At 36.7% G+C, this 15,477-nt stretch overlaps 1 protein-coding gene across 2 annotated transcripts; it reads left to right on the forward strand.

Annotated features, from left to right (window-relative positions):
- Window positions 1-876: 876 nt before the first annotated feature.
- On the forward strand, window positions 877-13,264 carry LOC120635087 (EF-hand calcium-binding domain-containing protein 1). Of its 2 annotated transcripts, none has more exons than XM_039906003.1 (5): window positions 877-1,085; window positions 7,586-7,688; window positions 10,261-10,523; window positions 11,945-12,067; window positions 12,368-13,264. In XM_039906003.1, exons 1-5 carry the CDS (start codon window positions 877-879, stop codon window positions 12,471-12,473), a joined length of 804 nt encoding a protein of 267 aa, XP_039761937.1. In that variant the 3' UTR covers window positions 12,474-13,264. The 2 variants fall into 2 exon arrangements, with proteins under 2 accessions (XP_039761937.1, XP_039761944.1); XM_039906010.1 differs by lacking the exon at window positions 877-1,085 and adding an exon at window positions 6,061-6,182 and having other exon boundaries at window positions 12,368-13,262.
- Window positions 13,265-15,477: the final 2,213 nt, after the last annotated feature.

Below are 15,477 nucleotides of genomic sequence, written 5' to 3' on the forward strand. Positions count from 1 at the left end.
TAGACGTAACTCACCGTTGAGAACATTATGGAGAACTCGCAGGCTTGTTGGTTTCCTCACGACTTTTTCCAGCACCATTTAAAGCAAGTGATATTTCAATTGCTTCATCATCAACATCACCTTAACCAATTGACGTCCACTGCTGGACATAGGTCTTTTGTAGGGAGTTCCACAATACACGGTCCTGGGCCACTTGCCTTTAGAGGCTCCCAGCTACTCGCCTGATATCATCTGCCCACCTCGTTGGGGGCCGACCTACGCTGCGTTTACCGGTGCGGGATCGCCATTTCAGCACCTTAAGACCCCAACGTCTATCGATTCTCCGAGCTACCGCCCATTGCCACTTCAGCTTCGCGACTAGCTGAGCTATGTCGATAAATTGCTAGTTCTTCTACGGATCTCCTCATTTCTGATTTGATCACGTAGTTTATGTCTTTTTCGACCGTCTAAAACGTGCGAAATTCGCGTGCGCGCCGCTCTCGCGCGTGCGGGTGTCGTGCAGTCCGGTGAGGAGCACACGCTTATGCGAAAATTTTGTTAGAAAATTTGGAAACTCGGAAAATTTCGACCGTCTAAAACGTGCGAAATTCGCGTGCGCGCCGCTCTCGCGCGTGCGGGTGTCGTGCAGTCCGGTGAGGAGCACACGCTTATGCGAAAATTTTGTTAGAAAATTTGGAAACTCGGAAAATTTCGACCGTCTAAAACGTGCGAAATTCCTAAAATAGCTCACTCCATTGACTCAATTCAATTGCTTAAATTAAAATTAAAATCAGGCAAATAAAATAGTCGCGTTGTAGTGCCGATCATGTTGGTAACGGTTTGACGTTGTTTCTGCGAGATCACATAAAAATTTAATTATTTGTTTGTTAACAGAAAATGTCAGAAAAGAAACAGGATCCGCAGGTTAGTATGGCAGCCAGTTTCATCGCCATGCGTGGTGTCAGAATTTTTCTCAACGCTGGTAAAGGTGCAACGGAAAAACGCACTTCTCCGACACGCTCCAGACGTACTAAAGCTGCCGTGCCAGGAAACAAACTCCAGCTTAACGTTATGGAAATTCTGCTGAAGAACACCAGATTTGCTAAGTACGTATCGACAATACTATCTACAACATATCTTGTTTCTTCTTTCTCCTTTACAAAAATGTAAAAATGTTTGTTACGGCAACTTGATTACAGTTAGTAATACACAAAACAAAACATACATATCGACGGTCTTTGCTGCCTAATTAAGGTAACCCTGGCTATAGGCAAAAATCTTATATCAGCATACCAGCCAGTATCATCGCCATAAGTGGAGGCTGATTCATTCAACAACGCTGGCAGAGCAGCGTGTTAAGTCTATGCTCTAAAACTATATCTCAAATGTCACTCATATAGACATAGTTTTAGAGCATAGAGGGAAGTGTTTGCCCAGAAATGAAACGCTAATAGTCTAATAATGATATTTTTGGCATGCTGCACTATTGATTTTAAAACATAATTTAATTATTATTAAACTTTTCCTGACGCCATCGTCTCTGAGGTTATCGATTCAATGTTATCTGATAATAAATAAATGAATTTGATGAATTGATTACGAGATGATCTAAGTAAACTAATAATAAACCTGAAACCTGAAGATTCGGATAAACGAGAAAGGATTTAATGAAAGTACACTAAAATACTAGTGAGGTTATCCGACTTTGAGATATACGAGGTTCCCAGTTCGTTGAAATCTTTTTTTATAAATTGACTGACCAAGCTGATGGTAAAAAGAAATCGATCGCCTATAAACAGAGCGAAATTTCGCAGGTCAGCACATACAAGTAATACGCTCTGGAAAGTGCCGCCCTGTGCCGGTCAATATGAGGCATATATCGGCAGGGTGATTACGTATAAAGCCTGTCGAAAGCCTATTACACAATAGGCTTTCGACAGGCCTAAATCACGCGATCTTTGTTGTCACTTTAGCATTTAAAAAAAATAAAAAAAGTAACGTTTGAGACCAATGATTGTAAGATTTACGCCTGTTGCAAGCCTGTCGTGAGATACGTGATCACCCTGGTTCTTTTCTACTCGTGAGAATATATAATATCAGTTTCAACTTTCATGGGAATTTCAGAAATTATGAAGTTAAATTTACCGTACCAACCCGCTGAAAAAAGATGAAACAATACAAAAAGACATTTATAAAAGATTCATGGTCGTTGTAGTAACGTAAAAAAATATCAAGTGCGGGTAAGACTTCCACATCAAAGGATTCTTTAAGATTTCCATTTTATTAAATGGAACCGCATAACTAAATTAGTTTAGTAAAGAAATAGCTCTGCCCTGCGATTTCACCCGCGCCAAATACAAATCACAGCGTAGTGCTACATAGTCTACAATCTCCTCAATAAAGTCAAGCGCAGATTTCTTTCATTCGGATTGACAATTCCAGATATAGAAACAAAGTTAGTGTAGATAGTAAATATAGCGATGCAACTTTCATCTTCTATTCCGAACGAACCCCGTTGTGATTGAAGTGTATGTTATGAAGAATATATTTTATTCCAATCCGATAAATGCACAAACCAATACAGACCAGTAGATACACAGATACACAGACAAACAGACAATAATTTTAAAAATTGTTTTTTAGTTCTATTACTTATTTATAACTTCTCCCAGTTATTTTTTTGCAAAAATCATGATTTTACAGAGATGATTTTATTATGTACTATGTAGATCACGCTGATTTCACAAAATAGATAGAACCCCTCCCTCTTTGATATACTTGTTTTATGTTATTAATTTATAAGTATAATTCATATAATTCATTCCCTTTACCATTTCTCTAAATTTAATAAAAATCTTTCCATTTTGGAACAAAGCCATGAAAAAACTTTTTTTTTTAAATTTATATTTAGGTTGGCGGGGTAATTTAATTCAAGTTGATAAAATATGAAGGATAGATATTGTCGCATCCTAAAAGTTTACGTTCAAAAATTTTGATACGGACCCTAAAGAAAAAGTTGCCTAAATTACATTAAAAAGTTACTTGAATCACATTTTCTTAACTGTCAAGTTTTAATAGTATTGTCTTTCGAAATTTTGTGGTTACCTACACCTGCAAAGTTGCTGAAATTTAACGGTCTTTGCGGCGTTCGTAAAAATACCGACTTTTGACCGTTGAATTATTATCCTATTGCACGCCTCATAAGCGAAGCGTTGAGGTGGGTATTACTGTCAGTTTACGCACACCGAGTTACTTATTCTCCAACTTAAAATGTCACTTTTTTTATTCTTTTTAGCTTTTATAAGTGAATATAACTAGAAAAATGTTGAGAAAAATCACAATTTTTAACACTCATGATATTTTTAAATCTCATTTTATTATTGAAACTAATTAAAAAATTGTTTAAAAAAGTTCTGTCTTGGACGTCCGTATGTCTGTATGTGCGGATCCCGTATCTTATGTCACGACAACGAGCGAAATACTTCACTTATCAAGTTGGTTTTTTTATAGGCTTCAGTATTTTGAGGAATAGAAGCCTATTCCTTTCCACGGTAAAATTAGATGTAGTTTAGTTATTATTTACAAATAATCTCAATTTTAACAACAACACAACGTCTTACAATTCGAGCCGGCTGCACGCACGAAAAAACATGACAACATGCGGCGTTACCTCGCTCTGAAGCGTTCCATTTAAGACTTGAAGTGCAAGCGAGAGCGCGGAACGAGCGACAAAGAGGCACAGTCGGCCTTCGCGTTCGACATCTGTCTCTCTCCTTCTTGAGTGAGCGATGCGTCCGCGTGGACAGCTGCTATACAATAATACATTTACATGTTTTCGTCAAGTATGAAGTGCAGTGGTGTCAATTGTTTATAGCAACGATAATATCTATAAACAAATAAAATTAAAATTTTCGTTTGAAAAATGGAACCATTCCATTAGTATTCTCTTACGACGTTGTCACGTTCAAGTATCGTCAGTAAGCCGACTTTACAGACAACCAATTTTTTTAAACAGAAGTAACACTTGACAAAGCATGCACGGTACACGACCTGAAACGTGCCACCCTGTGTCCATCAACCTGACGCGTATTGTTAAGGCGGTATTAAGCCTCATATGCCTATAATTACACCGGCACCCGAGCGGAACTTAGCATTGCAACAATGCTGCTTAGCGGCACAAAAAAACATGGTGGTAGTACTTCCCCGGGCGAGCTCGGGCACAAAAGCTCTTATTACTATTAGTGGCGTCAGTTTTAAATGTGTTCTATTATCCACGTGGTTCTTGTTAGCGATTGCCCTCTGGCTGATACCTATGCTACGCCATAAACATGTCGTGACGCCATTACAAGAATTGCTTTAATAGTTCTATTTTGCTTTATATAATTCGTAATAAAACTTGTGTAAATAATTAATTTTTTTCCAAATAGAATAATAACAATATACTAATATCGTAAAATATTATTATTGGTTCGTTTTGTTGTCAACATTGTAAACGGTACCTGAGCCGATAAAAGTAGAAGCGTTACCTTCTCAAACATTCATTCTGTATCAACTTAGTTGTAGGGGAAAACTCTGCTCGATTATATGTCAAAAGTAAAAAGTGAAAAATAGTAATATTCCAAGTCCTATCCCCACGTTCTTCAACATTCTATTATCCACGTTTTTCGTCCGCGTAAACAATAAGGTTACTATATTCCCGCAAGCAAACTTTACTGTCGTTATTGGATAGAAGCAGGTGTTACTTTGCGGAAATCCATGATATATTATGAAAATTAAACTTAATCTGCTATACTCCGCGAAAAGCGTGAAACTCTGTTTGGTGTAATTTATAATTTCTTAGGGCATACACTTCGCAGGGCATGCAAGGAGCACGTCCTGCAACATGCCGCCCTCTGTCTATGAATTTGAAGCGTAGGTTAGCCTCATCTGCCTGTAATTACACCGGCAACCACACCCTTCAGACCGGAACACAGCATTGCTGCTTAGCGGCAGAAATAAGCATGGCGATAGTAATAATAATAATAATCATTTATTTCAGGCTTTACCCATAAAATTTAACATCATTAACGAAATAAAATTAAATGCTATTAAAATATATATTCATGTCAAAAATAAATAAATCAAAAAAAAACTAAATAGATTTAATTTAATATAGAAATTTGAATTTTTATTAATACATAACTATAACCTAAAATAAACTATTTAAAAACTAAATAAAATCTAAAATGTCCTCGAAACCAACGCAGCGAGGCACAGTTCCCAAGATGCTGGCAGCATTGCCCCTTTGGATGGCCAAACTAATTCGTTGGCCAAGGTAACTGCCCGCTCTAGGATCACCGGTAGACTCGATAACCCTTTTCGATAATTCTTTGAAAAGGGCTCTTGCCTCCGGACCCCACGGTCCCAAAGTCTCTACTCCAAAAGGCACAAAAATGAAGCTGCTATCCAGGTTTTCATATTTACGCCTCTTGGCCTGCTCGGCACTGGAAGCAGCCGCACCTACCAATAAAAACTAAATTAAATCTAATCCAAATAAACCAATTCAAATAAAATATTTAAAGAAAAAGAAGACTAAGAACAATCCCTCAATACTGTCTAAGCGGCATTGGTATTGCAACGTGCCTATCACAGCAATGCCGGAGGTAATGATCGTACAGTCTAGCCGCAATCATCTTCAGAACTATGTTGGAGCTATCCCGCACGCTGCGCACCAAATACGTAGTACTTCACCGGACGAGCTCTGTCTGCAAGCTCTACTACTACTAGTGCCGTGCATTGAGTTTCTTACCAGGGTATGCATACTGCAGGAAAATTTAATAAAACGGCTAAAATTCTCCTTCTATTATATATCAATTTTTGTGCATGTATGAAGTGCACGCCACTGGTTACAACAAATTAATTTACTGTGGATTGTTTTTGATTTAAATACCCAAGTACATTTTTAAGAAGTCTCCAGCTGAGGGTTCGGTCAGCCTAAGAAGGTGTTTTGTCTTTCATAATTTGCTACAGTAACAGTTACAGTAGGTTAACTTCGTCTTTACACCCCTTGTGTTAGTTGTGCCTTCTCAGTTGAGGTCGTAAGGCTCGCGTGGTAAGACGTATACACGCAACCCTCACACGTTCACGTAATCCTTAACTATGCCGTACAGACATTTGAAGGAGAAGACCTTAGAATTTCTCTATAGGAACACGCACTTCAGCAAGTGAGTTTTATTGTTTTAGGACTATACCGGTTTTTAATGTGTATTCGTTTCATTTCTATTGTAAAAGCTTTTTAGTTCATATGAGAATAAATGTGGCATTAAAAATGAACTAAATTAAATTGTTTACTGTATACTCCTCACTGTTTCTTTTCCTGTATGTTATACGTGCAATAAAGTCTTCTTCTTAAATTTAAAATAACAGTTAAGTACCTAATTAATGACAGTACAGTTTATTTTCCTGGTGTTTTTAAGAAAATGGCGTTTGCGCTTTTGTTTAAATCTGTTAGCTTTAAAAAAACTTTTATAAAACGTGAGTGTCATATTCGCGCGTTTCGGATTGTCAAGAAAATATCAGGTATTACCTACTGATTATATTTTAAGCTCCAGATTCTAGTAACTAAATTATGTCTACGGCTTCACCCTTGTGTAATCCAATCCTTATAAATAAATTTTAAGTAAGCTTGTAATCACAAAATAACAGCTTTTTCCTGAACACATGGGGGTGAAGGGCTAGGAAGATTGTTTGAAAGTTTTATGCTTTAGAAGTTAAGTTATTTTTAAAAACCTGCATTATATTTTAAATAGTTTTATTTTTTGAATTGGACGCGAATGTAATTTACAGCGCTGATTTTTTATTGAGTAATATACGGAAGTTAAATAGGAGCCACACAATTACTCTAAAACTATCGAATCCTAATGATGCTTTAATATAATGCTTAGAAATTAGAATTTTGGCGTTGCTCACTCTCATTTTACTAACATTTTGCATAATATTTATTCGTTAAAAGACGCTCGAATAGTTATTTCCTCGTATATATATATATTCCTCGGATATTAAAATTGCTAAAAATATTCCGCCATTGCCCATTTCATTTTATATTCTATTCCTTCAATATAACCTTGTCATTGAATCGTCAGAAAATTTATTAATTACAATACTAATAAATATACATGTATATTTAGAGATTTACAAATAGCTTTGAAAATAAAAATATTTTTTTTAAACTGTTTATTTTTTATTCACTTTGCTATTCACAATTTAAAATATTGGAAATAAATAATCCTAATTAACGATATTTGCGGCTAGCTGGCGTATAAGTCAACAAGCGTGGTGTATATGACATATAGTTACTACCAATCCAAATTATTATTTTTAAATAGCGGAAATGACACAGACGTTAGCGTAACTTCCGCCAAAAAACAGATCTGAGTTTAAAAGAAGTTTTACTTCGAAAATTATAAATTACACCGTATAGATTTCCCTGCTTTTCGCGGTGTTTGCTATTAAGCTTAAATTTCATAATATATCATGGATTTCCGCAAGGTAACGTATAGTACGTCCTGCTTCTATCCAATAACGAAATTTCTGACTGGCTGTAAAGATCGGTTTACTCTTTATCAAGGAATGAGCTGGAGGCGCTATTCTTGATGTACCGGAGACTCGTGGCGGCAGCACAGGCGGCGGCACCGGCTACTGTTGTTGGACAGCCGGTTCCTAAGATTGAAGTAAGTGTTATGCCTAGCTTTCCGTACCTGCCCGCTAGCGTGGGCAGGAGACAGTTATCTCCCCGGGGAAAGGATAAAAATGTATCTTCTCCCACAGCTTTATCAAATCTCAGAGCACTGGCGCACATGTGGAAATAACGTCCAAATAATATATGCGTAATATGAAACGGGGGAAGACTTCTCCTCTTCTATCTCTCTGTTCCCGTGCTTTAGAAGGTGGGATATAGTTTTTGTCTCTATCAGCGCGGCTAGCATGGACAGGACAATTATTTCCCCGTGGAAAGGATACAAAATTATCCTCTCCCACAACTTCATAAATTTTTAACTATGACTTTAGACAAAGTCAAAGACATATTTAAAAATAACCTAATTTAAGTAGGCATATAAATTGCACCTATTTCATTTAATTTATTCATTTATTCAGAATATTGGTAAGGGTACAGAATTGACACAATAAACATGGTGCCACGATAACTGTTGCAGTAGTATAAACTGTGTCGCAACATTTAACGCCCACCTCCAACAATAAATGTATAGCACCAACCTATGATGCGTATATCATATGAGAAATGTGAACACGGTAGTGAGATGATGGCGATAACCATATTCGTAAACTTAAAACAAAAGTTACGAGGGTTCCAAACGCGTCCTGATCAAATAAGGAGCCTGCAACAAACTTAGCCGGGTGTTCTATTTTGTTATCACCATCTCACAGTCAATTAATATTTAGCTATGGAGTTAGAGCAACCCACTCTTTTTAATCGTTTAACTGATCTAATAGGATTTTTCTACAAGCTTACGTTTTATAAAAACTTTGAACTTATTGAGAGACACGTAAATAATATACAATTTCCCTAGAATTAATTAATAATTTTATCTAGCCTAGTAAACTGCGCAACGAAGACAACGGAAGGTATCTTTGCGCAGTCTAAGTCTCACAAGATTAAAGTGTATCGAAAATGAACTCGTTATTTTATCGAAATACCTTTTTACTCAAATGTTCGGCCAAATAAGCTGATCTATCCGGCTAGTAGGTGTGGCGACCTGGCAACCCTACCCATACATGTAACTACACAAGCCGTTGTGCGTCGTTATTTGGCACAACACGTCACATTAGCATGCCCTACGTCGGTGTCACGAACCAGCAAGTTTTTCCCGAACCAATAATCGCTAAACTCAGTAAGAAAGTTTTAACTCGAAGAAAAGGGTTTAGTTGAGTCTTTTGTGACACAGCTTGGTCCTGGAAAGTACTGTACTGCAATGTTAAGTGTCTAAGGTCTTAAGGACGTGGTTACCGTTTATTACAAGAGTATTGTGAAAATCCTAATCAATTGAATAAAAAACTGGCAAATATGTTCAATTATTTACCTACTTTATAAAATTACTGTAACACTTGAAACGTACGCCTTAGGTTGGTGGACACAGGGCGGCACTTTGTAGGACTTGTCTCATTCGCTTTGTCCATCAAGTACCTTACTATAAAAAGTGGTTTTTTTATGTTGTTGACAATCATTCAATCAATCAATCAATTCTTTTTTTAGGCTTTATGAACTTACGTACAGCACTAACTCCAATTATTATTAATTATTCAAATGTATCTATCAGTTTAGCCTGTAAGTCGAGGAATCATTAGGAGATACAAAGAAAAACCTCTTTCAAAAACAAGTAGTAAAGCCAAAATTTAAAAATTAATAGCAATTTTTAAATACCTCATTGGTACACTTCTGCCAATTATACTCACCAGGCGCTAAGCAAATATCGTAACTGAATACTTCATGAATTTGTGTATATATCGTGTTTCGTTATTTGTGTATATATATAAAAAAGTAAACATATTACTTTTTTTAAGTTTCCGGAACTCATGAAGTTATTTCATTTTCAAGCGATATATTCTGATTTCTGGATAACCATCAGTAGTTAGGTACTTATTTAACATTGTTAAAGTTCCATCGATATGACTTTTCTTTGTCTACGAAAACGTTTTTCCAGTCGTAAAATTGGTTAATATTGTAATAGACATGATATGGACGCACGCGATATAAGATATAAATTCAGTTTGATGTTCCACGAATATGACTTGTTGGCATTAACAGCACAATAACTGCTGAGTACAGGTTCTTCAGATAGTAATGTAGATTGTAGGTTTGACTGATAAAGTTACTCCAATTGGGAACCAAGGCCTATCAGGCCTCGTTGATGTACTTACATCATTCCTGAACCCAAGCGGCATAATAGCGTGGTATTTGGAACTCCTTACAAAAGACCTCTGTGATAAACTGGACTTCCATTCGTTGACATGTTGATAATGATTGTTTATATGCCTAAACATGTACACAGGTCGCTACGCATTGCAAAACACGTCACATTAGAATACCGCAAGTTAGTGACACGATCCAATAAGTTTCAATAGAACAAAAATCACTCGACGCGGCTAAAGAAGCTTACTTATCAAAAATCATTACTAATATCCATACAAACAATATAAATGCGAAATTGTGTTTGTTTATTTGTTTGTTTGTCCTTTCTTTAACACGGACTAAAAAGCTTGTAAAAATTAATTGCAATTTTCCAGGGCATCGATCAGAACACATTTCGCGACGTCATGCACAACACCTTCGACCTGGTAACCGAGGATGTTGTCCTAGACAGGGTGTGGCTCACCTGGGACCGCGGCGCGAATGGCGGTGAAGGAGCTCTCAAATTCGAGGCTTGGGCCAGAGGTCTGAGCGTGATACTTCGAGGCAACGATGAAGAGAGGCGTGCCCATTGCTTCGCGGTGTACGACTTGAATGGAGATGGATATATTACTAGGGATGAGATGTTCGCGCTTCTCAAGTAAGACTTTTTGTTATATTATTCAATAAATACAACTTATAAATGCACTAGTGCCTGTTTATTTATTTGTTTGTTCTTTAATCTTATTCGGCAGAGCCACCGATCTCAATGAAATTTGACACATGTACCTAAAGCTAGTCTATTTGTACATATGATACTTTATGTCCCGGAAAATAACAAGGAATAAGAATAGAATAAATCCATTGTTATCTACATACATTCGATGCGCAGTCCAAGGCCGTGGGATCGTAGCAAAAAAATGTTTGTTGTGATGAACGTTTTTTTTAAAGGTTTTTCAGTGTCAAAATACAGATAAACACCCAGTTTATCTGTATTTTATAAGTATTTATGTATATTATTCATAATAATATTCATCGTACCCGTAACACAAGCTACGCTTACTGGGCTAGATGGCGATGTGTAAATTGTCGTAGTCTATTTATTTATTTTATTTATTTATTATACATGGATTTTCAGCTTAACCAAGCTTAACGAAACTTTGCATTAAGATAGCTTACATCCTGAAGAAGAAACTAAGATTATTTTATCGAGATTTTCGCGGGCAACAGTAATGATGATGAGAAAGTTCAGAAGTTCATTTTTATCAAAAGATAAAGAACGATGTTTGGAATAAAAGTAACAATCTCCGTTATCTCGAAGCTTTCCTGTTTGGCTGTTAAAGTTTCTTGAAGTTGCAATTTCTAGGTACTTGCCGTAGACAATAGCCATGTCATATCGGTAGACAATCAATTTTAACGTAAGGGGCCATCCATAAAGTACGTCACACGTTAATAATGGGGAGGGGGGGTATCACCGAAGTGTGACATCGTGTGACAAGGGGCACAATCCAAACTTTGCGTTTTAAATACTAAAACGCAAAGTTTGGATGTGAATTAAAAATTTTGATTTTATTAGATTATTATTTAATAAAAATAAGTAAAAAATGAAAATAGCTGTTTTCTCTCGATTATTTTTAAATACATACATAAATTTAAAAAATGTGTGACGTCACATCACGAGGGGGGGATTATAAAAATGTGACAACCTGTGACAAGGACGGGGGGAGGGGTTCACAAGTCCTAAAATTCGTGTGACGTACTTTATTTAGCGCGTAAAAAGGAAAACTTAAAAAATATTAGAAGTAGGCGATTCGTCTTTCGCAGATCCTTTTTCCTTGAATCATTTAATAATTCATTAAATGTTTCTATATTACTATAAGATAAATAAATATATATATATATTTAGTAAAAAGTTATGATTTAGAATGTATGATATAGAAGCCCTACATATACATATCTTAATTACTAGAGTCAGGGGCACAAGGATAGCGTAACGCGAAATTAAAAGTGAACTCTCACGTTACCCAAAGAAGCGCTTTTAAACCATTCGGTCAATGTTCATAAACATGGTTTGTTTTACAGGAATTCGTTATTAAAGCAGCCTGGAGATGAAGATCCGGACGAAGGAGTCAGGGATCTGGTGGAGTTGGTGCTCAAGAAAATGGACGTGGACAAAGATGGGAAAGTGTCAGTGGAAGATTACAGGTAGGTACTCTCTAAGTCTCTACGCACGTTTCGCTCCGACACCGGAGCATGACTTTACAACGGACAATTGGTAAGATAACTAAGCTTATATATTATTCATTGTAAATGAAAGAATTGCGCAAATGTGTAGTAATGTGTAGTAATGTCTGCTTCAATTAATTTTTTTTTCAGTTACAATTTGTTATGACAGACATGCTTAGATGCTAAAACTATTTTGATTTATAAATGTAAGTATATAGTGTATAAAAACAAATGATTATTTATGAATGGTTTGGTTTAATGAATCATTCAACTCCACAGGGCAGCGGTGGAACAAGAGCCCCTGCTTTTGGAGGCATTCGGCCAATGTTTACCTTCAAAACGCCATTCTGCCACGTTTCTCAAGAATTTAACTATAAAACCTTAATGGTAAAATACAATGGCTTATCAATAAGTCTCTATAGATTAGAAGGTAGCATATCTGTCTACGGGCTATGGAGTTGATTCCTTGACGACGCCATTTTTTTTCTCCATCAGCGTGGAGTCCCATCCAGGCAAGCTTTAAATACTACATTCGTATGAGAGAGAGCTGCCCTGAGTAGGATGTTATCGGTTAGGTATGAACCGTGGCCATATCGCTCATGTATAGCTTGTGGTCTTCGCTATAGCCATTGAACCGCACTAATAACCTTTCAATACATTTTAATAACCCTTTGTTTAAGTATAATAGTAGAGTACTTCTATTTTGTTAGAAACAGAACATGCCCAGGTTATATTGCCATCCTCCTATACCACCTTTTCTAAGCAGACCCTATTTTGTAACATTTTTGAAAGTTAATTACCGATAAGGACCTGTAGGCCGATTCTGTATCTCAGTTGCCACCCAATTTATCTAGCCACTGTGATAAGTTGCCATGAAATAACCTATTAAATCCAAATTTTGAATTCTCGAATATTTTTGGCCGAGCTAAATTATGCGCAAGTTTACTTCAGGGCGCGACAGAAAGCTTGCATACGTCTAGGTACCTACTGAACCACGCCGCGTACTTTGTTCTCTAGTCTCCACTAAATGCAGATATAAGATGTCTATCTAATGTTTATTACAAGACCTAGAATGGGGGTGCCTGCTGGATATGTGGTTGTATTATAAAACAAACTTTGGACAAAATAGACATTTTTAAACCTTGGCTTTAGTTAAAAATAATTGTAATTTTAGTATTTTTTTTATAATAAGCGTAAGTAATAAATTTATAATTTAATGTATTAAGTAACTTAAATTGTAAATAAAATCATATCTATACAATGGCGCATTTATTGCCAAACTTAAGAGTAAGCAATTTTGGCACATGTATTATTAAATAAATATCTAAAGTAAAAAGTAAGTAAATAGTAAAGTTTGCTAGTTAAATGTATATTAAAAAACATGTAAGTAAGTACTATCTTTGATACATGACGCACAAAATAAACTTTTTAAAAGAAGAAACCCAGAAATCCGGATTTGTAAAGCCATTAATTACACTATGAAAATAAATTATAAATAGGAATATGTTTTGTTAATTTCTGTAACGTCGTTGGGTCAAAAACCGATTAACTCCAAATATTACTGACCTTATTACTGACGAGAACCGATATAGGTTTTGGACCCAAGTTGCTGGAGTGGCGACCCCGTACCGGAAATCGCAACGTTGGTCTACGCCCAACGAGGTGGACAGACGACATTAAACGAATCGCCGGGAGCTTGAAGCAAGCGGCACAGGGCCGTGGATTTTGGAACTACCAACAAAAGACCTATGTCCAGCAGTGGACAACAATCTGTTGAAGAGATGATTATGATAACCTAATCACCTTACCACTATTTTATATATATACCAATCTGTATCTACACAGCGAAGCATAGCGCATTGGGCAGCTTGACTTCCCTTTCGGGGGGTCGAGTTTGAATCCCAGCACGCACCTCTAACTTTTATAAGCTATGTGCGTTTCAAGTAATTAAAATATCACTTGCTTCAACGGTGAAGGAAAACATCGTGAGGAAACCTGCATGCCTGAGAGTTCTACATAATGTTCTCAAAGGTGTCCACCAATCCGCACTGGGCCAGCGTGGTGGACTACTGCTCCCGTGCTACCCATGCTCTGTAGTGGGCCAGTAATAGGTTGATGTGATGATGATTATCTACTCAACAACAACTTATCTTTGGAACAGCAGTAATACCTAGTAATTAGTATTTTTTGTAGATTGACAATGTATTTATATACAACGAATGCAGTAATTACTTATCAATCAATCTTACTATCTTGTTTATAAGGACTGATATCGTAGTATTCGTTAAACTGTTTTTAAATCGTACATATTATAGGTTAGTTGTAATTTGGTACTCATTATATTTTGTATACAATATAATTATAATTCGTTTATTTCCTAACGATTAAAAAGAAAATGTATTAATTCTACTCTTTGAATACAGCTTATATGCATCTTTATTCTTTCAAGAATTAAGATTTTAATTTCTTTAATACATTTGCATTAAAAATAAAAATATTCTGTCTATATATTATCTGTCTTTATTTCTTCCAAAACCTAACCTAACCTATCACCTACTTTTATTTATATTTTTTTTTACGCGGGGAAATCCTCATGGATACCACCGCACCACACGGAAGCACAATGGTTATGACGGACTCGTACCAGCTAAGGCCGCTATCCCACTGGCGTTTTACGAGCGTTGGCGCTTCTCCAACGTCTGCGCAGCGCCAACGTTGAGCAGACGCGACGTTAACGTCGCGATTTTCTAATGGTAAAACGCCAACGTTGCGCAGACGCGACGTTAACGTTGCGAGTTTCTAGCGTTTTTTGGCTACAGATTAGTGATTAGTGTCTAAATTCTGTATGTCATTTTGTAATAACTTCTAAAAGTTCGTCAAATAAAGTCTCGGGCATTCGCAAATATTTATAAAATTCTGATTCATTATTTTTAATATTATTAGAGTAGGTACAGTGCGAAATATTCACTTTCTTGTAATCGATTGGACCATAAAGGATTTTCCCAAAATTTACGATCGGACTTTCTTTTTCTTTTACGTAATCTTCGTCGAAGTAGCAAAGCAAACAGTAGTTTCTTCATCGGAATCCATTTTGTTTTTGATTATACACCTCAAACCACATCATGTGTGCGAAGTTAACGTTGCGTTCAGCGGATGTAACGCTTGCCACTAGAAACTCGCGTCGTTAACGTCGCGTCTGCTCAACGTTGGCGCTGCGCAGACGTTAGAGAAGCGCCAACGCTCGTAAAACGCCAGTGAGATAGCGGCCTAAAATCTCACGGTGTTCCAACAAGTGCATGGTGGCTGGGCCACGGCACACAACCACGACCCAGCTAGCGACGCCCGCCGTGGCAGACCCTCCTCTGAGAACCTAACCTAACACAGCTACC

The sequence above is a fragment of the Pararge aegeria genome, chromosome 2 (genome assembly GCF_905163445.1).
Source record: "Pararge aegeria chromosome 2, ilParAegt1.1, whole genome shotgun sequence".
NCBI classification, from domain to species: Eukaryota; Metazoa; Arthropoda; class Insecta; order Lepidoptera; family Nymphalidae; genus Pararge; species Pararge aegeria.